Source organism: Phasianus colchicus, chromosome 1, assembly GCF_987193195.1.
Source record: "Phasianus colchicus chromosome 1, bPhaCol1.hap1.1, whole genome shotgun sequence".
Classification (NCBI taxonomy): domain Eukaryota; kingdom Metazoa; phylum Chordata; class Aves; order Galliformes; family Phasianidae; genus Phasianus; species Phasianus colchicus.
Genome location: NC_143436.1, coordinates 107,659,901 through 107,684,663, shown reverse-complemented (window position 1 = coordinate 107,684,663; position 24,763 = coordinate 107,659,901). Strand labels below are relative to the sequence as shown.

Here is a 24,763-nt window from a genome sequence, read left to right as displayed (position 1 = left end):
TGTGTGGCTGTTCAGTGCCTGCTGCAATGAAAGGGTTAGTTATGTAGGAAGTTCCACAAACTTGGCAGACAGATTAAATCTCTTGGTTGTTAAAAAGCCGTAATCAATATTATTTAGTGAGGTCAGAAATATGTTATATAATTTATCATACCTTGTACCATGTCATTAGCTTAATATGCCTGAGAATATTACAGAATATTAGACATTAACCTTGGCAAAAATGCATCTGATTTAAGATAAAAATCCAGCCTCTTGTGCAGCTCATTTTATTCTCTTTATCAGAGTATTTTAAAAATGCTTTTGAAACTTCTTGAGTATGCTTAGTGTGTTCTTAGAAACACGATCACTAATTGCAATTATATTGTTCTTCTGCTACCCACCCAGAACATTCTTGAAAAATATTTTGAAACCATCTCCCATTCTTCCTTCACTGACTCCAGTGGAAAATTTCATTCTTTAAAGTTCAAAAAATACCAGCCTGCTTCTCCACAGCCCTTGTGGTTTTCTGAAGACTCCTGAGTTATACTCTGCTTTCTTTTCCCTTTTATTTTTCCCTTGTTCACAGAGAACACAAAAGAATGGTCAGAAGATGAATGCAGTAGAATAGAAAACTTCTACTTAGCTTTGATAATTTTGCATCTTTAAGTTATGCAAATGTTACTGTCTTGTTATAAAGAAATAGTCATTAAAAAAGCGCCAGAATGCATGCTGCTTTTATACAGTTCAGTCCTCACCTTTCCCAACCTTCCTACTCCTTCAAGTAGTAGTTTTGGCATAATAATGTTGCATTTCTTATGGTAATAAATAGTTAATCACAAACACTTCACTGAATTTTTCATAATTATGGTTATCTCTTCAGTCAGTATTACATAGCTTGTGTACCTGGCATAAATGAGGGAAGAAAGGAGAAGGGGAAAAAAATTGTGGGAAAAGGTTTTGGGACAAATCCTGTTTTTACTTGTTGGAAGTGATGGCTTAACACCAAGAGAAAATACACATTCATGCTGCACTTAAATTAAAGCCAAGGTAATATCCAGATTTAGCTTCACCCTTTAACAATAGTAGTCTTTTAAAGGACAAATTGTTTTACTTACATAAAATTTGGTGCATGAAGGTGACTGAATTTTAAATATAAAATATGTTAAGAGCATCAGAATGGTACTATTCGAGTGAGTGGAAATGCCCCAGACTCCTGCTTTGCTTTTAGAAGCCACAGAAGCCACAGAATTGAAAGTGAGAGGAGAAGGTTACTCCTGATGACTGCTATGAGGGAAGTGCTGGTGAGTTAGGCTGCTCACTGTGGGTGCATGCTGGCACATGGACTTAACAACTTTGAAAGAGGCCATTCTGTTCAAGCAGTTGCTCTGCACACTGCTGCCCTCGTCACTGAGGCAGAGACTTCATATTTTAAGACCATGAGGTGGGCAAAGTAACAGGTCTGTAGCTGTTTATCTACTGTAGGCTTTGAAGTTTGAGTTTGTGGGGCTTTTTTTATTATTGTTTTGTTTTTTGCTTAATTGCACAGTTTAGTTTCTAAGAAACATATAATAGAATTGTCATCAGATTTTTGCAGCATTCCTAGCATTAGGTGTTATGCACACACAAGCTTGCGCAGCTTTGTCAAGCCCTCATCTCATTCTGACCTGAATCAACTATGTATGTGTGAAAACATTGCTCCTTTGTTTTATGTTTGTTCCTTCCCTTATGGAAAGAGGCTTTCTGACTACAGTTCTCAGGTCTGTGTGTGTCCAGTGGAAAGAAAATTCTAATTCTCAGCTTCTTTCTTGGGAACCTCTGGATACTACGGCTGTCCAGATAAAACAAGTCACAGTTAATTTTACTTTGCTACCTGGAAATTATCTTTTTACTACTATAATAATCATCTGATCCTTTAGATGATGCAATGCTGAAGGTGTGTTCAAAGCCAAGACTGTATGCAAAATACTTGCTAGTCAAATTAAGCCAGCCAGTATAAAATTCTTAACTTTTAAGCACTGCTGTGGATTCACTTTTTCTCTCTATAATACATAAAAGTTCAGGAGTTACGTAACACTGTACTGATTGAGGAGGTTTTCTCTCTGAAAATGTTCTGAACTAGCTTTTTATTTAAGTAGCAGACTTCTGTTAAATTAGGAATATTTTAGGGACCATCCTACTGAGATTACTGCAGAAGTCAAGGCAGGAAGTAAATGGAAAAACTGGACAGTTGAACACAGCCATAACTTGCAGTATAGGTACCTGAAGTCTCATGACATATCTGGAACCTGAATTGATGGTGTTCACAGTGTCCCTGGGACTGGAAATCAGATTACAGCACTGATATCTGTTTTGGTGTTGGTGATGAGTTCTTTCCCACATTTCGTTGGTTCTTGAAGTTATTTGTATTAGACCTGTTCTCTTAAATGTCATGATAAGTAACGAAGCAGAAGGCATATAATGCTTTAAAAAGTAAAATCTAACCTAGCTTTTAAATACAAATCCAAGGTGATGGAAGAACCAGACTAAATGATAATAATTAGCTTCCGATCTCTTAGTGGTTTATTCACCAGCTGGAAAATAGAAGTTTAAATCTCTGAATCTCTGTTCTCTTTGCTTCCGTATCCCCCTTCCATAGGGAAAGCCTAAGTTAAACTCCAGAAGCTCTCTGATGCCTGTAGTTTAACCATAAGTATTGTAAGTGTACTTGCTCTGTCACTTAATCCTGAAATATTGCCCAAGCATTATTGCAGCAAATCTAAGCTTTAAATAGGAGGTAAAAGATCCCATGCAAGCAGAGTAAAAAGAAAACAAAGAACAGCTGCGGAACTTCACTGCTTCAAAACCATGATGTAATAAGACCACTTAAAGATACAACTATCAGTGGCTTGTGCTAATGCAGCTCAGAAGTGCTGGTGTCGTGTCAGTAAAGAACCTGGGTCCCTTTCAGGCCCTTGTGCAGCAGGGCAGATCTCTGACCGGAGAACCTGTGGCTTCTGGCACTGGGGAGTTGGCAGAGTGCTGGGTGCCAGTTATGCTGAATGGGGGTGTTGTTTGGGAAGGTCAGCTGTTTTCCTTATGAACAGCTGGACATATCTAGTAGGAGTAAAGGCTGGGAAAACTGAGAAGTTTTCTGTGATACCCCATAAGGATGTAAGGGGAGAATAGTTTTTAGGTATGTGAATATGAAAACTAAGTATGCCCACGGGCAAATAAGGGCTTCGGAAGTCTTTAACATGGCAACCCAAGCAGGTAGTTCTAATTCTCCAGTGTTGAAGTGGATAGTCTTATTTTTAACAGATTGTTTGTGGGGTACCTAAACTTACTAATGAACAGAGAGACTTGATTGTATTTATTTTATTGGAGCCTCACCCATATCAAACACTAAAGGAATTACTGTAATTGCTACATCCTGCACTTGTGATGTGATTATAGACAAAACAGCTTGCAGTGCAGTAATTTAAAAAATAACTTTTTCCAAGTATTACTGTGCGTTACTGTGATTTATTTTTCCCTCTTTGCCAGAGGAAAAACATACCCTGGGAAGCTTTGTTACTGCAAGCTGATTTATCTTTAATGTAACTGGTAGTTTCTGATGGAGCCTTAAAGCAGACAGCTGATTCTTTTTTACAGTTGACAGTGCTGCTTCTCTTGTAAATTCACAAGACTCTCATTTCTTAAGAGATTTTTTTTCATCCCCACATCTTTTTTTTTTTTCCCAACACATTTTCACACATTATTGTTTAATCCCTCCCACTTCTGTTTTCGCTGACTCCTATGGTTAGTACTTTGCATTACGTATTGTCTAATTTGAAGATTATGTAATTACTTTGTATTTAAATTTACAAAAACTTTCTAACGTCTAGGTTGCATAACGCAGAACTGGATATGCTTGTAAGCTTTCTTGTTCAGGTTTGAAATGTCAGCTGAAATTTTCTCAGTTGGCTATACAGACAGCTAAGGTACTGCTTTTCTTAGAGGCCATCAAAGCTAAGTGACTTTCAGAAATGACCTTTGTATAAAAATAGTGCTTATGAAACTGTAACTCCTAAAAGAGGATGTATTAATTGCACACAAACTGTTCTTACGAAGAATATTCGAATAATTCAGGGTTTTTTTCCTCATGGTAAAACTTTGTGAAATAAAGTATTTAATCTCCAATCTTTTTACAGAAGTAGTGTAATCAAGACATAATTCATCTGGAAAAGCGATAAGCCTTAACTGTTCACATGGGAAAGATGTCTTCATTTCTGTAGTTATTTAAATGCTAAGTATACAATAGCAGTCTTTCCTTTGACTAAGGCTTTATTGTTGCAGTGACTTAATGAAGTTCCTCAGAAATACCTTGGAGAGTGGCAGTCTTAGCAGACTAAGAGTAGTCTGGGGCTTTGCCCTGGAGGGAGCTCTGTGCCTTTCTTCCTTGGCCCAAGAAAAGATTTCATGGTTGTGTTTTCCAGAAAAGTGCTCTGGGGAAACTATGAAAGCAGGTAAACAAGAAGTTTTAAAGCAATATGGAAGCTTGAGAAACTGCATTAGTGTTCAGTGTCCCATTGAAGTTTCAATGTTGTTTAACCTCCAAAAGGAAATTGTTCCTATTTTGATAGAATTGTTTTACTTATATGTGAGGCGACATAGGTTTCTAAAAGTGATAAAATACTTCTAATAAGTTCAGAGGGGAGCTTAATGGGAAGTCCAATGAAGCCTGCCCAAAGAAGGATTCTAAAGCTTGCATGGAAATGAAATTTGTAAGTCAAGCTTAAGCAATGAGAAATGTGAGCAGTGCTACATCAGACTGTCTGGGAAAGGAAGAACTGGGTAATCGATTGTCATATTAAGCAGGAAGGAATGTCTGGTAAGAGAAACCAACCTGTTGCACAGCCACAGCAACCCGCATATAAATATGAAACATGATTACATGTAATTTCATTCTAACCAGAGCTTATCTGCATACTAAACAAACCTACGTTCCCTTAAATTTCTTAATGAAAATGAGAGGAGCTGAGGGTCCTGAGAACTCCTTTGAAGGCTTATTTGTTTAAGTAGTACTCAGTCTCGATCAGAGTAGCCAGAACTTTGCCCAAGTGCTAAAGACAGCCCCATTGGTGCATGCTGTGTTGAACTGACACCAGAAGGGATTTTAGAAACCAGTCTTGCAAGAAGTTTCGGGGAACTATTATTTTACAGTTCCTCTATGTAAACAAATTCTTGGTAATGTTTTGAGTTCCAAAAAAAGAACAGACTTACAATAGAATCATAGGTACAAAAAAAAAAAAAAAGAAGAATATAGCCACCATCCTGTTTCCTAGTGCATCTCTGACTGAAGTTCTAGTAAATGGGATTGTACAGGAAATGAAGTGGGACAACACATATATCGTTTTTTACATTTTATTTCTGAGGAAGAATAAGTATTTAGATTTTCTTTCATAGTTTTTGGTCTTTTTTTTAGCAATCAAATCTTTGCCTTGTGCCCCTCAATCATTCCCAGTTTCCTGAGACATAAGTCTCAGGATTTGGTAGAGAATTTTTCAGAGGTGCTCCTCTTATGGGTCCACAGAAATTTAACTTCAAGTGCAACATAATTTTCATCTAAATACTGAACGAGGCCAGTGTTTGTAATTTTATAAAGAAGCAAGAAGAATTATTGGGTGAACTTTAATTTCTTTTATATGATTTTCTGTAGATTTAGGGTTCAAATGGATATACTTGACTCTTATTTTTCCCCTCTCATATATATACTGATAGAGAATGATGTGTCCTGCTGTTAAAACACAGTAGCCCTTGCTGGGCTAATGGAGTGGGCATTAGATCTGCCAACAGCTCTGGTTGTCTTTGAGGGGTTTTTTTGTAGGATCTTAACAATCTTTAGTGTCTGAGGTTGCCATGAAATCAGCTTTCAGCCTGCCCTCACAGTTTTACCTTCAGTTGTATAAAATAGTTAAATCCTTATTTGTTGGTAGTTTCAGAATCCTTCCCTGCCCCCATAATTTTGTTGGTGACATCTAAATAGTATAAAACCCTATTAAGAGGAGCTTACAGATAAGGACTTGATCCTCCTTTCGTTTGGAAAAGTGGCAATGTTATGGCATTAACTTCAACTGGGAACAGAATCAAGACATAAAATAGCGATGTCAGGATCAGGACAGGCAAGAGAGGATAAAATGTACTATTAAAGGATGTACTAAGTCTGTTTATATGCCTAAGTAGAACTGCATGTAAGCCTCAAATAACATTTTGAGAAGAACAAGTGTGTGCATGTTTATCATGATAGCAGTCATCTTCAGTATAGGAGTGCTTGAGTTAACAAAAATGTGTTTTATAGAATGAACTTATTAAAAGAATGCTGTTTGAGTCTCTCTCTTTAAAAGCAAAGATCTACAGTTAGAAACTAGACAATGAAAATATACCACTTCACATCTTGTACAGACTTTGTGAAATGTTTTCCAGGAAAAAGGAGTACAGTATGTATGAATCACATATGGAAAACCCAGTGGAATGAATTAGTCAAATGAGTGACCAGTCTTTGCCTTCTGCTATCAGGAAATAGTGCAACTTTCCATGATTTTATAAAACCATGGAAATACATAAGTAAGAAAAGTTATTGCTAGAATAGCAAGCAATTGCAGTTGAGCTCTTTTACTTTCATGCAGCATTTCTAAAAAATGCTTATTTTGAAACAAGTGAGAAATGTAGTATCAAGTAAAAGGTATAGATAATTTGGGGAAATCTTCAAGTTTTTATGGTGTTCAGAGGATTTCTTTGCTTGCTTTCCTGAACTTCCCTTCTCTGCTTGTGTTTCTCCATTGACATAATATAAGATGGGAGCCTCTTTTGTTCTCTTTCAAAACTGTTACTCGTATTGTCCGCTTTGGCTCTCAGACTTCTACTTTCACTGTAACAACTGAGCAAATTCAGAGACTGTGCAGTTGAAACAACTGTAGAAAACAAAGGCTTACCCATCAGTACTCAATAAGTTTAATGTACGTATGCTGCAGTGTTGATTACTCTTTATTGTTCAGAGAACTGACTCAAAATATTATCCTCATATTTAGCAGGCTGGCCAAATATTCCTTTGCTGAGTGATAGCAAATATTTCTTTTCGTGTTATCAGTATAATTATCAGCCAAGTTCTACAAAGTGTTTCACCTGTGTGAAAGCATAGAGGTGCTTGAATTTTTATTTTTTGCTTTGACAAGCATGATCTGAACAGGGCTTGTGAATACACAGCAAAGTGCAGAGTTTTGCACTTGGGCCGGGGGAATCCCAGGCATCCATACAGACTGGAAGGAGCGGTCCTTGAGAGCAGCCCTGTGGAGGAGGACCTGGGGGTCTTGTTAGATGAAAAGCTTAACATGAGCCAGCAGTGTGCCCTTGTGGCTCGGAAAGCAAAATGGTATCCTGGGCTCCATCAGGAGAGGGGTGGCCAGCAGGGACAAGAAGGTGATTGTTCCCTTCTACTCTGCTCTTGTGAGGCCCCATCTGGAGTACTGTGTACATGTCTGGAGCCCCCAGTACAAGAAAGACAGGGAGCTGTTGGAGAGGGTCCAGAGGAGAGCCATGAAGATGATCAGGGGACTGGAGCACCTCCCCTACAAAGACAGGAGGAGGGAGGTGGGCTTGTTCAGCTTGGAGAAAAGAAGGCTGTGGGGTGACTCATTGCAGCCTTTCAATACCTAAAGGGAGCCTATAAACAGGAGGGAAGTCAACTCTTCAAAAGGGTAGATAACTGCAGGACAAGGGGAAATGGTTTTAAGTTGAGGGAGGGGAGATTTAGGTTGAATGTCAGGGGGAAGTTCTTTACTATGAGAGTGGTGAGGTGCTGGCACAGGCTGCCCAGAGAGGTTGTGGATGCCCTGTCCCTGGAGGTGTTCAAGACCAGGTTGGATGAGGCCCTGGGCAGCCTGGTCTAGTATTAAATGGGGAGGTTGGTGGCCCTGCATGTGGCAGGGGGGTTGGAGATTCATGATCCTTGAGGTTCGTCCCAACCCTGGCCGTTCTGTGATTCTGTAATACACCATTATAGTGCTAAAAGGGTATATCAGAAATGCCAGAAGAAGGACACGTGGTGAGGAAGTGTGGCTTTCAAGCTTCCTTGCAGCAAATCCTACAGTAGTTCTTGTGACTGCACCAGCTCATTCCAAAGACTGGTGGTGGAGGTTGTTGTGCTTGGAGTTACTGACATCTTTGCATAGACGTGAAGCTGTGAGTGTTGACTACATGTCAAGTCTCAATTCTTGTGCTTTTTTTTCAAAGATGATTGCATTTAATCTTTCTAACATGAAAGCTTTTAAAATAAAAAAAATTGTTAGCAGTACAAGGTAACATTGCATTAACACTGAAAATGAAATCTTCCCTGTCTCTGTATACAGAACCAATCTTGAACCCGTTACTGCACTTCCCTGCCCACTGGGATTCTTTTTCTCCCTAATTCTGATGCACTTTCACTGGATAGTTAATTATTTCTGGCCCTTCTGTCCTTAGCATGTGTGCTTCTTGGCTTTAAGAAAGAGCTATGCTAAATAAACTTTTCAGGTTGCAAATTAGGATGTAGTACTTATAAATCATCTGAGGTAAGTGCCATCTTTTAGCACTTTTAGTTCCATCTTTAGCACTTTTAGTACATTCTTAAATTCTGTGCTGCAAATTCTCTGGAAATTCAACAGAAAATGAACATTTTCCTAAGGTAACCTTTTTTTCCCTTTGTTTCTTTTAAATAATAGTGTATGAATTAAATAAGGTCCTAAAGCTTATAAATTCCTTTATGCGTTAAGCACGTTGCGCAGACTGCAAATCATCTCTCTTTACTCTGCTATGTGTGCTCCTGACAGCCACCTTATAAAAAATTCTGAATTCTTCCTTCTTTATGTATGGTGACATACACTGGTACTTGTTCTAGCTTGTCTGGAAGCTCACAAAACCTGACTGGCTGACTAATGCCAGAGTATCTTGCAATTGGGTTTTGCATGCCTTTTCCTTGATCGTCTTTCTGCTCTGCCCCATCAGTATTTTCACACAACTATTTTTAATCACAAATTCTTTAAATCTTTATCCCTGTGTCTTGATTGCTAAGACACTCGAGGCAATCCCTTTTTTTTTTTTTTTTGTCTGATGACTTTGAAAAAAAAACTCTCCCTATCTCTGTAAGGTACATTTTTCTTCTGGATTTATCCATATGTTATCCATATGTGAGGAGCTATGAAGGGGGATGAAGGGGAGGGAAAGGGACTGCATTGCTTGTTGTGGACTTCAAAAGTTTCTTCTTTAAAGGACTAAATAGTGTCCCAAAGAGATTATTCAGAGATAGATATAGGGTTATAGGCTGTTATTGAATGTACAGTGCTCCTAGGAAATTCCTAGCCTTTTAAGGTGGTATTTGTAATGACTGTTTTCTGCTGTCCAGGTGAGAAAGCTTTGTGGACTTGCTGACATAATTCCTAGGTGTACAGCAGTCACAAATATTTCTTGCTCTTCTCTTTTCTAAAGAGACAGAATGTACTCCAGACTGGATTCTTCGTAGCTCCAAAGTGCCAGATGGCTTTGACGTGTAGATGAGTGAGTTGAAATTCTAATGCTGATCAGGAGAACTAGTGATCATTGTGTCATGGTCATGCAGTTTCAGATTAACACGTTCGCTCAGTAAGCATCATTCCTTGAACAAATGAGAAGGACTTGTTCTAGATTTTTCTGTAGGGAGATGTGTTCTCAGCCAGTTTATTGAAGACCACTTTGGCGCTGGTTCTGCCCAGGTGTTAGGCCATTTGAACAGCTGGTTTGTATAATCAATCCATGTATACTGACAGTGCAATGCAGATATTTTCTAGTCATTCTCATTTTGCTTCCTATTCTTCTAAAAATATTTTCTCTCAATGTAACAAACTTAATTGAACAGAACTTGTTGATCTCTTCTAGAGTCCCTGGAATTGTTCAAAGCCAGGTTGGATGGGGCCCTGGACAGCCTGGTCTAGTATTTGGTATGGTTTGGTATTTGATATGGCGGTTGGTGGCCCTACTTGTGGTGAGGGGGTTGAAGCTTCATAATCCTTGAGGTCCCTTCCAACCCAAGCCATTCTATGATTCTATGAGTACTTGCACTATATGAGATTCTAAGATCCTTTTTTCAGAAGTCCACTGTTCTGTTCAGTCACTGCAGTTTTGCATATTTTGAATGCTACTTCTCAGCACTTCAAAGTCATTTTTCCAAGTGGAATGGTATTTTTAATATGAATGGAAAAATAGTTGCCAGTAAATATACTGTATGGAAAACGTCTATTTCCATCAGAATACTTGAATGAGGGCAAAATTGCAATCCATTTACTATGGGTTGTTTGGGTAAATTCATTGCAGGAGTAAAAATAGAGCTTTTAAATTTTGAATTATAGTTGTTATATTAAAAATATCTCTAAAAGAGTGTAGTTGGTTACTCAAGTATTCTCTTGTGGAATTTCCAAATTACCACTTTTATGTTACCAGTCAGTTAACAGGAATTTAATGTTTAATGCTTGGAAATGGAAGTGTAAGTCATGGATTTTTCCAAGGAAGGATTAAGTACACTGTAGGTATTTTTCTGATGGTTGGCTGGAAAACCGTCACACGTTTGATCTGTAAATAGCCCTCCTGTGATAGAACACAGCTCTTTATATTCTGCTTAAACATAGTAGACTATGCAATGTAAGAATGACAATTAGTGCATTTTAAGCTCCTATTAAAAAAAAAAAAAAGTCTGTTCAATAAAAACCACTATTTTCCTCCTTGGCAATGCTTTTAGAATGTGTAAGGAAAAGAAATAATCAGTGGGTTATTTGAATTTTTAGTTTTTTTTACATCAGTGGAGTAGTTGTAGAGTGGATAGGTTCTATGTGCAGACAAATGGCTGAGTTCAGCACTTGGCTTTGTAGGAACCTTACTGACTTCCATAGCTTATATGCACCACATAGGTTGTCAAAATCTTAGATGCCTTCTGCTGAAAGGACAGGCATCTTCAGGACATAACCTGTAGTTTCAATCTTCTTAATGGGATTACAAGCTGTTTGAACTAATTTGAGCAGGTTTTCTTCTTTATTTTCCTTTTGAAACAATAGAAATAGATGCAGGTAATCTCCTGTCAAGTTTTTTCCTTCTATTATGTTAAAAGTTATTGAGTTAAGATCAAGAAAAGCAGTAGGTTAACTGGAAGTTTCTGAAGCCAGTTTAGATTGCAATTCACATCTATTTGAGAGCTAAGAAATTTTAAGCAATGCAGCAATGGCCCAAGTTGCCTTTTTTCTTTTTTTTTTTTTTAACCTCCATTAACTTTGAGGAGTGTGTGTTAGTTTTGGAAGACTCTGCAGGCTGCAAAATTCCTAGTTGTTGGTTTGTTGTCACAATAAGAAGATATAGGTAGAATTGATGATAAAATGCTGTTGTTGAACCAGCCATAGTGATTTGATTTGATTTCCCAAATGTGATAACGGAAGTTTCATTGCGGCTCAAAAACTCCAGTTATGTTTGAGTTTAGTCAGATTGGATTGATTGGGTTTTCTTTCCCCTACCAGGGATCACTTGTTTTGAAATTTTCACTTAATGTATTGTAGGTTATGTCATATTTCACTGCATTCTGAAATTGAAGAGTAAGGTTAATGATTTAAGTCATGCTGAAACAAAGATTAGTATGCTATTAGCAGCAAAGTCGTCAGTGGAAATGATAGCTGGGTTCAGAGTTTTCTAGCATTAAGTAACTTTGGAATTTAACCTGTTGATGGGAAATAGTGATCATGGAGATCATTGTTCGTAGATTCAGAAACCTTTGAAACACTCTCTGGCTGTGCCAGAAGCAATTTGAAAACTAGATTTTGCTTAGATTGCTCAGAAAAGTAGTTTGGCTTCTTAAACTGGTTTATGCGGATCTTTAATATGCAGTGATTTGTGCTTTGTAATCATAGAATCATGGAATGGTTTGAGTTGGAAGGGACCTTCAAGATCACCTAGTTCCAATCCCCTGCTATAGGCAGGGACACCTCCCACTAGACCAGGTTGCTCACAGCCCCATCCAGCCTGGCCTTGAATGCTTCTAGGGAAGGGGTATCCACAACCTCACTAGGCTACTTGTTCCAGTGTCTCATGGTAACTTTTGATTTTGAGTTGGAAGAATAGATAAGTAGATGATGACACAAATAAGAATAACAGATCCATTTTTGCCTTTTTTCCTTCTCAAAATTGTCTTTTATGATCACCTGTTATATAGAACATACACCATGAGATAAAAGTATCTTAGAATCTTTGGTTTGTTTTAGAAAATATTCAGTTGATATGGTGGCATTATTGTTCTTGTTATCACAGAATTGGAGAGGTTGGAAGGGACTTCTGGAGACCACAGAGCCCAACCCCTTCTAAAGCAGGTTCCCTACAGCAGGTCACACAGGAAAGCATCCAGGTGGGTCTTGAATATCTCCAGAGAAGGAGACTCCACCACCTCTCTGGGCAGCCTGTAGCAGTGCTCTGTCACCCTCACAGTAAAGCTTTTCCTTACGTTTAGATGGAACTTACTATGTTCTGGTTTGTGCCCGCTGCCCCCTGTGCTGTTGCTGGGCCTCAATCTGCTTGATTCCCATCCTTTAGATATTTATAAGTGTTGATAAGATGCCCTCTCAGTCTTCTCCATGCTGAATAGTCCCAGCACTCTCAGCCTTACCTCATAAGGGAGGTGCTCTAGGCCCTCATCTTGGAGGCCTCCACTGGACTCTCTCTAGGAGATCCTTGTCTTTCTGTTCAAGATGGGGAGCCCAGAACTGGACATAGTATTCCAGAAATGGCCTCACCAGGGCAGAGTAGGGGGAAACTATCACCTCCCTCAACCTGCTGGCCATGCTCTTTTTAATGCACCCCAGGATATCATTGGCCTTCTTGGCTACAAGTTCACATGTGATGGTCAGTGTGTGTTTCATAAAACTAGAGAGCCAGACAGTTTTTTTTTTTTTTTCTTGAAGTGATATCAAAAAGAATAAAGTGCTGATAGGAAGGTTTTATTCTGATGAATGTATTACACACAGGGAAAAAAAACAAAACAAAACAAGCAACTATTTAAAAGACAGCTTTGATATTTAAATCTGGATCATAACCCTGCTCAATTAACTCAGAATTTGGTTTTTTAAAAAACTCCTATTTTACAAGATATGTCTTACTGTAATTGTAAGACTCATATAAAAACAGATTCCAACTTACAGGATTTTTTAAAAATCATAAATTGAATTCAGGTTCACTGCTCTGTTAGCAGTTTTTTTTATGTTGTGCATGCTTCTTCCAGCTCCTGGATGGAAGGCAGCAGTTCTGAAGGTGTGTACTTCCTAGCAAGACATCTGGATGAACCACACAGGGTTCAGCTTGATAGGACTCGAGTAAAATATTCTGAGTTGTGGGATTGAACTGTAATAGGAGAGATACAGTAACAGATCCAGTGACAGACTACTTTGAGAAATATCTGGATAACTTTGTTCCTCTATATTTATGTCTATATACTTTCTTTCTTTCTCATAAGTTCTAACTTCTTATGTGAGAACTTCTGTTCCTCATCACTTCATTTTCCAATTGCTTAATACAATCCTACTTGCATCATTAAAAAAAATATATATGTCAAAGCTAGTATTAAGGGTTCATCTCATCAAAATTTGGTCTCTGTTAAGTTCTTAAGCCTGTTATTTTTTTTAGATACCAGTGTACAAGCCCAGCACCAAAATTTCCTTAATGCCCCTCAGCTCAATGTACTGCATGGGCAACGTGCAGAGGTAGCGTTGCAGCACTCCAGCTGTGGTAACTGTTAGAGTATGTGTGACGTGCAAAGAATGCATGAATCCAACAGTAAGCATGTGCCCTGTCCCCTAGAGCTCTCCCTCTACTGAATCTAACTTATAAATAACTTTACAGCTGTTCCCCTTTTACAAAGCAAAGCGTTCGTCTTCGGATGGTGCCCCCTCACTCAAAATAATTAACTGAGAGCCCATTTTTGTTTTAGTAGCTGTTTTGTATAGCTTGTCTGTCTCCTACTATCTTGAATTGTTTTATCTTGGAAATCCACTTGTTAATTACTGTCTAGATTTTTTTTTTCTCATGCTACTATTCAAATAAGTAACCTTGAGTCAGTCTGTTGGTGACTTTTCCCAGTTATAGTGGCAGGAAGAAAACACTTCCTTTACTTCATAGTTGCCCATTGTTTATGAGATAGCACTTTTTGATGGGGGAAGAGAGGCCTTTTTTTTTTTTTAATAGCTTCCTACTGCTGTAAATAGTTTATAGATACTTTTTCTATAGTATGCAAACTTGATTTACTAATACACTTTGCTTTAAAAGTCCTTGTCCTTTTTCAGCTGAAATTCTCCAAAGATCATCTATATTTATTTCCTTTTTCCCGCTTTTTTTAGTCTCTGCTCTGAGGAAAAGATTTATATAGATGCCTGTATTTATAGAAGCCCTCAAAAAGTTTAAGGAAAAACGGATGAGTTGCTTAAGGATTTCCTGCCCTTCCCTTTCCATAGTTGGCTTCGTCTAGTGTGACATGTGCACTGATTCCATGACTTAGATTGGATTGTCCCTCTTACTTTTTCTTCCCCTTTTCTACTTAAATATAAACAAATCAGCAATCCAACTATATCTGAATGAGAATAGTCCTATTGACATTTGCCTTGGTTAAAGATTCATTGTGGTTTTTAACTTTTAATTTAATTATTTTTTTTCTTGCATCTCCTTTTCTCCAAACGTGAGCTGGATTGAACAGTCTTTTTCAGACATTTTCATTCATTTTTAAGCAACAGCTTATCTTTATGACGGTTGGTTTTGATAGTTTGAAACCAAACTTTGTCCTGTTTGGGAAGGAGGGGATATAGGGCTGCCCCCCACCAGCTCAGGCTGCCCAGGGCCCCATCCAACCTGGCCTTGGGCGCCTCCATGAATGGGGCACCACAGCTTCTCTGGGCAGCTGTGCCAGTGCCTCACCGCCCTCTGAGGAAAGAATTTCTTCGAACATGAGCTGTTCCCCCTTTTCCTATCACTATCAGACCATATAAAAATTTGGTTCCCCTCCTGCTTATAAGTTCCCTTCAAGAACTAGAACTTAAAATCTTTAAAAATGGTCACTCAGTCGTCTGTTGTGTCTTCTATTTAGAAAAAGAAAAGCTTTTCCCAGAGCAGCTAAGTCCAAAGCATAGGTGACGTTACACCCAGGCAAGTGGCTTTTAGCCTTGTCTATATGCGTTAAGTATCTACTCTGACATGCCAAATGTGGTACTGATGCTTGTGCTGCATTAGTGCTCTGTGACAAGTATTCAAGGATTATTTTGAAAAGTTGCTTTTTCTGTCTGAAAATACCATCTAGCACTTCAGAGTTCTCTAGTCATTTAATACTTTTTTTTTTTTTTTTTTTAATTTAAGGCTTCCCCATATGGGGCTTGGCATAACTTGTAGTGAAGACAAATGGGTTTTTCCCTTGTTACTCTACGATATGGCATGATATAGATGCCATAATAGATGCTTAAATTTTGAAGCTGCACACATTTTTGCCTCTACTTTTATGGCTGGAAATTGTGACTATAATTCTTATTCACATATGAAATAGTGAATGGTCATTTGTTTGCTGTTCCACGTTATAAACAAAGTTAATGAGAGGAGCTGATGATGAGTCTTAGCTCCATGCTTCATGCCTCTTTTTCCATTTTGTCACTGTGTGGGTGTTACCTTGATTTAATATACTTCACATAGCTCTGTGTAATTTGGAAAACCAGCCTGTGTACTTTGTACTGCTCTGCTCTCTGTGATTTCTTTTCTGTAAATATATTTGCAAATACTTTTTGCAGTCTATAATACTGATTATTTGGGGGTTTTTGTTTTGTGTTTGAGTATTTCTCTACTAATGTACTACTCGACGTACATACTTGCCTGTGATACCTTTCTGATAATGTCACAAATGAGTAGAACAATGAGTATGGCTTTGTGGAATAACTAAAGGTTTTTCTTAATCACCAAGCAGAAGAAACTGTCTGTAATTGGTTGTATGATAATTCTAACTCCCTCCTTGTCGGTGCCTTTCTTGTACATTACATTTGTTTCTGATCTGGATTTGCCTTGTACAGCTGTGTCAAGGACTGGGTTAGTGCCTGATTACATAAGTAGGTGTGCGGCCATTTTAGTGTTCTGAATTAGACATCAAGGTTGTCAGTCTCCAGCATTCGGCCTCAAGTAAGGATTTTGGGGAGGATTATAGACAAACATGATTGATCTGTCAGTTGTTTTTACTTGATAATAAATCCTGTTGGACCTGCAAAAAGAAATCATGCAGTTTTCTTTTCAGTCTTCACATGTGGAAAATTTTTTGTTTAGGGGGAAGTGGGGTTGGCAGATTTCTTTCTTTTTTTTTTTTTTTCCTGTTATTTTTGGATAGCACAATGAGACTAAGAACGGTACAGATGTCTTAAGACAAGTGGATTAACTCACTACTCTCACTACTGGCTTTTCGGGTGCGCCAGCTGACACGGTGGCTTCTCTTGCTCATCAAGTAATTTTCCAAACAAAACTGTAACAAACGATCAAATGAACGACACAAAAAGCTTCCCCAGAAAAACAACCTATTTCTCAAATCCTTAATCTTGAAAGGGAGATGAAGGTTTTCTGACCATGCTGAATGTTAGCATTTCCTGATGCTCTGTTAGTTTGAAGAGCGTGCTTAGAGGGAGTTGGAAAAAGACACTGTTGAGAACACATGCTCACCAGTAGTTTCAGTGGGTCTTATTTCTGAAGATCTTTCCTTTTTACCTGAATTTATGTTCAAGCCAAGCTTTAGATTGCTGCTGAGTTCTAGAAAGGAATGTTTATCAGCTTTTCACATTCCGTTGCACACAGCTATATGGCTTTCCTATTCCTTCATCGGCAGAACAGTATAGGCTAGGTCTCTTGAATAACTTCTGACCCTAGACTTCTCTGTATAGTAAGTTTGTTATTTACTGTCTGCCCATCGTTCTCCTTTCCCAACTACTAGGAAGATGAAACCAGCAAGTATGATTATTCATCCTAAGTAACTTCAGCATGTTTATCCCTGCCCTAAATAAGGGTGAAGGCAAGATAATTAGCATGAAGACAGGAATAGAAACTGTATGTTGATAGCAGAGGTTCAGCAAGTATATATAGTGGGAGTACAGGGACTCCAAAAGGAGCAACTGCCAAGGGTAATTGAAGAAGTATGCCAGTGATGAGGGAAAAGCGTGGTCTACATTCTGATTTATAGCCTGTGAGGTGGTTGTTTTGATCACTTACAGAGTTACCAGTGTTTCTTTTCATTTTAATTTTTTCTTGGATTGTTGGATTTGATGTACATAGCAGCAGCAACCAGTCATTTTTGTGACTTACCTTTTTTCTATTTCTTTGGTCTCATTTCCTCCTTTGTCATGCCTTACCTACTTTATTGCAAGCGGAGGTTAAATTATAGAACTAATTATGACATTCAATCGTTGTTTTTCTTTTCTCCCAGAAAACCAACCCAGAAAAAAACTGTCAAATTTCTATGTCTGGAATGTGCTACTAATGGAGCATCTGTCAGGAGCTATTGAGATTAAGGAATATTTCAGTGAATTTGTCCTTTGCAGTTTTTAGAGACAGAGCTCAAATTTGAAGAATTAAGCTCCAAAATCTGTACCCTTCAATGGAAAGGTAAACTGTGGGGCCAACTGTGCTCTCACTTCACCTTAATCTTACTCATTTCATTTCTTATCATTGAGTACAGCAGCATTCAGTTGCACCAGTGAAGTATCGAATATTTCATTTGTTACTTGGATGAAGGCCTATATCTTTAAGCAGGTGACCTTACCCTTGTGCTCTTTTCTGTATTATAGTCATGAGGTCAGTAGGGAATCTCAGAGAAGACAAAGTAGCAAGCTCTCTGAAGTTCAAGGATGAAAAAAATACTACTCTGGTAGCATCAGAACCATAAATCCCCAAGTGCTGATAGTCTTGCAATGTTCTTGTTCCAGGTAATTTATTAGTATGTGGGTTTAGCAAATGTTAACGTGAGCAACACAGAAGAAACATTGCAACATAGGGTTTTGTAATGGTGGTTTTGTAACCTTGACTCTTGGCTTCTAGTGAACTCACAACTTAGTGCTATAGTCCTATTTTAAATTATGAGGTTAGATTTGAAAAAATGGCTTTAGGAAGACTTGTAAAGTTGTTTTACTTGTGCCTTATCCTCAGTAGCATGTACTTGACCTTGAATGTAGCAATCTGCTAGTGTTTTTTTTTTGTTTTTTTAATTCTTCATGGGATTTGGACTCAAATGTAAATCTGGAATTACAAAGAGATGTACATACCTAGAATCTATCTGTTCTACTTGCAGCTGAGTCCATGATAAGATTTCTAAAGAACTTTAACCACTGAACTGCTAGGAAGTTTTCATACTCTTTGCTATAAAGGTCTGCAGTGAGTTTCCTGGAGGTTTGCTTCTATTGAGCAGCTTGAAAAATGCATCATATGTTGATCCAGTGAGGCTCTTCAAAAGCAACATCCTTTCTACCCACCACCCACAAAATACACTCACCTGGGTAGCCTCAGAGTATGTCAAATGACTCTGACTCCTCATCAGGTTACATGGAGACCTTCTATATTTACTTATCAGTAGTGACAGCATTCACCTCAGGATGTGAAAAGCCTATTTTCAGTTTCCTTGTATGCCCAAATGGTTCATGGCCATCTTTTCCAGTTGAGCATCTAGACCACTGGTCTATGGAGTCATGCTCGGTGCTTCCACTTGTGAAGTCTTTAGGACACTTAATGACCTAATTCCAGGGCAAGGGCAGGATTCAAGAAATGCTCTGCATGATTTTCTGTGTTACCTTAGGAAGTTTACATCTTGGTATGATGGCTCCTTACATATATGCATTTCTGAGTACAGGTGGTGATCTTGGGAACTCAAACCAGTTTTCCCTGTACGTGTGCCACATCCAGATCTCAGAATGATTGGATTGCATGCTAGACACTGCATCCTATCTTCTAGTGAGCTTTGGGAAAGAGCTGTTTAGTCTTCCCCTCTTTCTGTCTGTCAGGCAGCCAGTACATTAGGAGCTCAGGATCCTTGTTATCTACTACTTTCTTCTAGGATTTGAGTTTAATCTCCCTGATGGCATCTATGTTAGATGTTGCATTGTTCTTCTGAACACCTCTTTCTGGATCTGAGCTTATTTTAAACTATGGGTTTCTAAGGAAGCCTACTACCTTCCACACTAAGGTAGCTTATATGCCAGCTTATATACAGTAGCAGATAATTTGACTGCTAAACAGGGGTTTTGGCCTATGGCACAGTAACCATCTTTAGCTTCAAGCAAGTAAGTAAAGCTTGAGGATGTTAAGAAGGCTATTTGTGTGAATAATTATGCATTATTAAATATGTGTGAAAAAGGTCTAAAATAAACAACTGCTTATTGTTTGCAAGTATTTTATGAAAATATATGATTCTGTGATAAACTCATTTTACAGTCAAATGAACTAAATGCACTTAAATTTTGACTTTATTATAAATTTTGACCTAAATTTAAGTGGGAGGGTTCCAAATAGTTTGTAAAAGCTTCAGTTCAAATGTAATGAATTAGTTCAAAATTATAATGATTTTTTATAGGTTGTTCTTGCTACTCCTTGAGAAATATTCTGAAGCCAGGATGCAAATTCATAAACCAGAAAATGTTCAGGAACTTCACTTTCATAGCTTATCACTGCTGTGATGTAGCTCAGGATGTCTTTTAAAACCCTGTCAGTAGATTTCTGATGAAGCTTTGGTTTTAGAAAAAATAAACACCACTTTCTGGGGCTCAGACTGAGTTTTTATTGAAGTGGGAATGGAAACTAATCCACCTAGTTGCACTGGAGAAAGCTTCAAAATGAATTCTCATTGTAAAGGGGAAAAAATATTTTCCCAAATGAACCCCTCCTAATCTCTGTGTTTCAGCCTGTGTATTTTTTCCAAAATTTACTAAAAGCTACTGACCTGAGGGATTTGTTTTCCATTCCGAAGTCTTGAAATTTTCCTCCTGGCTAATTACAGCCTATTACTCTAGACTTTGGTCCTTTAGCAGTAACATTTTCCATCTTAAGATGGGTTGTCCCATTCCAATGAAGAGCATGTTGTCTGAGTGCTGAATGGAATTACTACCAGTGGAAACTATGCTGCAAGAGGCTTGATAAAGCAGCTGCTGTGCAAACCTCAGCTGCTTTTTCCATCCTCCCGAGCACTGGTAATTAGCATAGGGAAGCTGACTAATGTGCTGACGTCACCTCTTTCCAGTAGAAGCTTACATTTTGTTCCTGACTGCCTCAAAGCATGCAGGACTTTGTTCAGGAATTCGCTGTCACATACAGGATGCTCTGAAACATCTCCTTTTTTTTTTTCTTCAGAGGGGCTGGACTTGTTTCCCTTATAAACGCTGCCTGCAGAACCAACAGCTTCCTTAAAAGTAATTGGTTTCTGCTGAGCAGCAAGGATCGCTTTAGCAAAGCACAAAATGCATTTTAGAAATTTTAACTCCAGTTTTAGTTCTCTGATTGCCTGTGTGGCAGATAGCGATGTCTTCAATCAAGCAGAAACAAGGGTATGCTTTCTCTTTTGCTTTATTTATATAGACTACCACAATGCTTAAGTCTGTAGGTACCGTTTTGTAACTGGTTAGAATACAGCTTACCTTGATAGTTTTTTTTTCTTTTTACTTACAAGAAAATGTCACATTGGTGCTATGGTATGCTTTGATATGAATGAATTGCTCTGGAAATTATTAGATCTTAAGCTGTGTGGTTTTGAAAAAGATCAGAAGTTGAACTCCAGACATTTCTTGTCTGTGTAGTGTATTCTTCACTTTCATGTGCTTGCAGCAGTCTTGGATTACAATCTTGGTAGTGAAGTTCTTGTAACTTACAGTACATTCCACACTTTTTCATGCGTTCTTTTTTGTTTGGCACTGTATATATTAATAATGTTAGAACTATTAAGAACTTCTCTTGGATCTGTATTTCACTGATTAGAATGAATACAATGTGAGTAATACAGTCCTGATGCAGAGAATTGTTGACTGCTAAGATACCTCAAGGACAAAAATAACATTTTGTTCAATGTCCTACTGCTTGTGTAATATTTACGACCTATAGAATCCCCACACTTTAAGGAACAAGATTTTGCACAACTCTTGCTGGTTCTCTCTGAATTTAAACACTGAATGTGAACTTTGAAGTTGGGTGTTTTTTTTTCCACTTATTTTTTCTTTTTCTTTTTTTTTTTCCTAAGTAACACATGAGTAAAGCTTTAGAAATGCAGAGCTAGATTTCATGGTTCCTTCTTGCTTTGTTTCCAGTACAGGAAGCTAGCTCATAGAGACTTTCTCTACAAAGGGTCTTGTAATCAGATCTCATTTTGAAGGATCTTAAATATGGCTCAACAAGAAGTAGGACAGCTCTAGTTCTAATATATCTTTGGAATATAGTGTTTATGTATGTAGCTGTGATGAGTTTGTGGAACAGAACTCTTTGGAAAGGAAAATGAAGTTTTGAAGTAATCACTGTCTCCTTATGTAATCTGTTGTTTTTCCTACTAATTCAAAATGAAACAGGGGAAAAAAAAGGTAGTGCAGTTCTATATATTTGCATATGTTAGCTTCCAGCAAGCTCTTATGAAGAGAAAATACCAGCATGTTCAATCCATCTCTACCACTGTAACTGATTGTGTCCTAATGTGAGCCACAAACACTTTGCAAGAGTATGCCAGCTTCAAAACGTCCTATGCTTCTTCCTCCTTTGACTTGGTATCCTCAAATAAATAAATTCTTCATTTAAAAAGTAAGATAATCTAAGTCAAGTTTGTATAGGTGCCCTAGGAGCACAGGCATCCAATGCAACAAGGACGTGACCAGCTGTTGGTCATCTTTAGCCTTTTCATGCAGTTAGAATAGCAATGTCCTGTCAGCTGCAGTTCTGTAAAGGTATGAGATTTTGGTTTGACTCCTATACTTACAACACAGCCAAAACTCAGAATGTGTCAGAAGACCTTCAGAAGCTCTGTGGTTAGTGCGTAGGTCTTTTTAGAAGATGTAGTAGGTGCTTTTTTAGAATTGAGCTCCAGAAATAGAAGAGGCTATTAAATCTGTATTCAGTAATAATATATTTTCTTAACGTTCATTTTCCTAAATGAAAGCAACAGCTGTTATAAAAGGCGATGTTCGTGACCTTTATTACGTGTGCTGAGTCACTGAAGAAAATTACATTCAGTGTGCAAATAGGATTTTTTCTTTTTTTTTTTTTTTTGTTAAAAGTCTTGTATTGGTTTCCTTGAGAACTGCACACTTAGACAAAGACGTGCTTGGCAGACTTTTTTCAAGGCCTTTCAATATTAGTTTTGTCAGGCAAACATTTCTTTTCAACACCTTAGCAATACTACTGTTTCTATTATGCTGCTAAATAAGACACTTATTGATAAGCTATTTTTTAATAAGGAATGGAAAAGCTACCAGAAAAAGAAGTGATAGGTTAGAAAAATTAATAATAAACAGATAATAAGAAAAAGAAACCTAAACTATAACAATGATATTAATCTTCAAGAGTGCCGGTGCGTTCCTTCTAGCAATTGCAGTTTATGTCTGTGTTTCTTCAGAGAAATGCACAGTGTTGTATGTTGACTTTTCTTGGTCCTTTCTTTTCAGGCCAAATTTGAATCGCTGTTTAGAACATATGACAGAGATATCACCTTTCAGTATTTTAAGAGCTTCAAAAGAGTACGAATAAATTTCAGTAACCCTTTATCTGCGGCAGATGCAAGAGTCCAGCTGCACAAGACAGAGTTCCTTGGAAAGGAAATAAAACTGTATTTTGCACAGGTATGTCTTTTTGTGATTATCTTTCCAGTGTACTAAAGCATAGCTAAATAGTGGTAAACTTCCACAGGTCTCCAATCATGTTAATGAACACAATTTTTGGTTTGATTAGGTTTTTCCAAAGCTACGTGCAGCATACTTTGCACTTATCTCTCTTTGTTGCTTTGATGCCCTTGGGGAAAGAGAGTAGATGATAATAATCAACATAGTTAAAGATAGAACTCCCACTGGGTGGGGGAAGCCGAGTGTATTTGGCAGCAGTACACACACAATAAAATGCTCAAATAGGATGTAGGGGAACCCGAAGCGTAGAAGCACATGTTGAGGACTCCTACCTGTTGATCTGGCTCTCACTACTGCAGATCATTTGTACTTCAAGATTGCCTTCAGTGCAGCTCTAGGACTGGCTAGCATCTGCTGCTTAAGATGTGCTAATCTGGGTGCTTTTTGGTAGCTGCTGTGTATTTTCCTCCGTAAATTTAATGGGAAAATTAACCTGTGTGTGTCTGTTTCAGATGTCCCTAGGGACAGTCCTGAAGGAGCCAGTTTATTTATATACCTTCTAGAATTCTCACCACACTCGCTTGTGGTAATAAGTTTCAACACCATTTGCCTTTAAAGCCCATATCCAGCTTCCTCCTACTTCAGTATTTTAAGGGCAGATACTTTCTGGTGAAAGTTTTGTAAAACTTCATAATGAGAAGATGCAGAAGTGCACACTTCATTGCATGTTCCATCAGAGTAAATGGATGTGATGACTTGTCTGTACTTTGTATACTGGGTCTTTCATATAGCTCTCTTCAATACTATTGTTACGTGCTGCCACCTTGAGTGCCTGTTACAGCATAACATCTAATCCAAACTTTAAAATTCCTCATTAATAATGAATTCATTGATGACAGTGGAATAGCTTTAGTCTCTTAACACTTTTTTTCAGACTTTGCACATTGGAAGCTCGCATTTGGCACCACCAAATCCAGACAAACAGTTTTTGATCTCACCTCCCGCCTCTCCACCTGTTGGTTGGAAGCAAGTAGAAGATGCTACCCCTGTGATTAACTATGACCTTTTATATGCTATCTCCAAGTTAGGACCAGGTAAGAAACATTAGAAGCACAAACGTTTGCGTTTTAAAACGAATGTCTGGATTTTTTCCAAATGAATTACTGCTTACCAATTACACTGGTAATATCTGAAAAAGGAAGCTACAGACTTTTTACACACACTGTAACTCCACGGGATCATTTGAAGGGCCTGGGCTTCAACAATATGCTGTTTTGAGATTTACAAACAGCAGGAATGTCACTTCAACGATATATTAGCTTGTTCATCAAAATTTTCAAGAAGCGACTTCCTAAAAATAAAGAGGAAGCTGGGTAGTTGCACACCTGCAGGGACAGGAAAATCCTGTCTCAGATGAGGACAGTAAAACATTTAACAGCTGTGTAGATCTACATTTGAATTACCTCTGTTTGCATTCTGAGATAGTTTCTCTCCTACACGCACTGCTATCTCAATATCATGGTGGTTTGAGGCACTAATTTTCTTCTGGATTTAAGAGGAAGAAGTTTCCACCACTCCCAACTTCTCAGTAAGTTTCATCTGCTGCAGTTTACTTATTTATTGGAAGCTTTAAGATTGCTTTCCCCTGGGAAGAAAAATGCTTCCTTTCTACCTTTCCCTGTCCAAGCCAGAGGAGATGTTAAAACTAACAGATTGTTTACTACCATTTATTTCTAGTGCTATCTCATTAGTTGCTTTACATTTCAACTGTGTAGGGTGTTAATGCATCAATTTCTTAAAAATACATAGCACCACAGATAGGTATCCATATTTTAAACCAAGTAGTCATGAGTTATACATAACGTTCTTCTAAACTAACTCATTTGAGGGTGGTTCAGGGATTAATATGATCACGTTCCTTGATGACCATTTAT

At 38.0% G+C, this 24,763-nt stretch overlaps 1 protein-coding gene across 2 annotated transcripts in view; it reads left to right on the top strand.

Moving 5' to 3' along the window:
• RCAN1 (regulator of calcineurin 1) overlaps positions 1-24,763 on the top strand; it is a 41,277-nt gene that overhangs the window by 11,755 nt on the left and 4,759 nt on the right. Inside the window, exons 1-3 of one of the 2 annotated variants that reach the window (XM_031612755.2) lie at positions 20,299-20,561; positions 22,656-22,829; positions 23,764-23,923. In XM_031612755.2, coding sequence (XP_031468615.2) covers positions 20,475-20,561; positions 22,656-22,829; positions 23,764-23,923 — 421 coding nt within the window. In that variant the 5' untranslated portion in view covers positions 20,299-20,474. Of the gene's footprint in view, positions 1-20,298; positions 20,562-22,655; positions 22,830-23,763; positions 23,924-24,763 lie in introns of those variants that run through there. The other variant, XM_031612754.2, reaches the window with a different exon arrangement.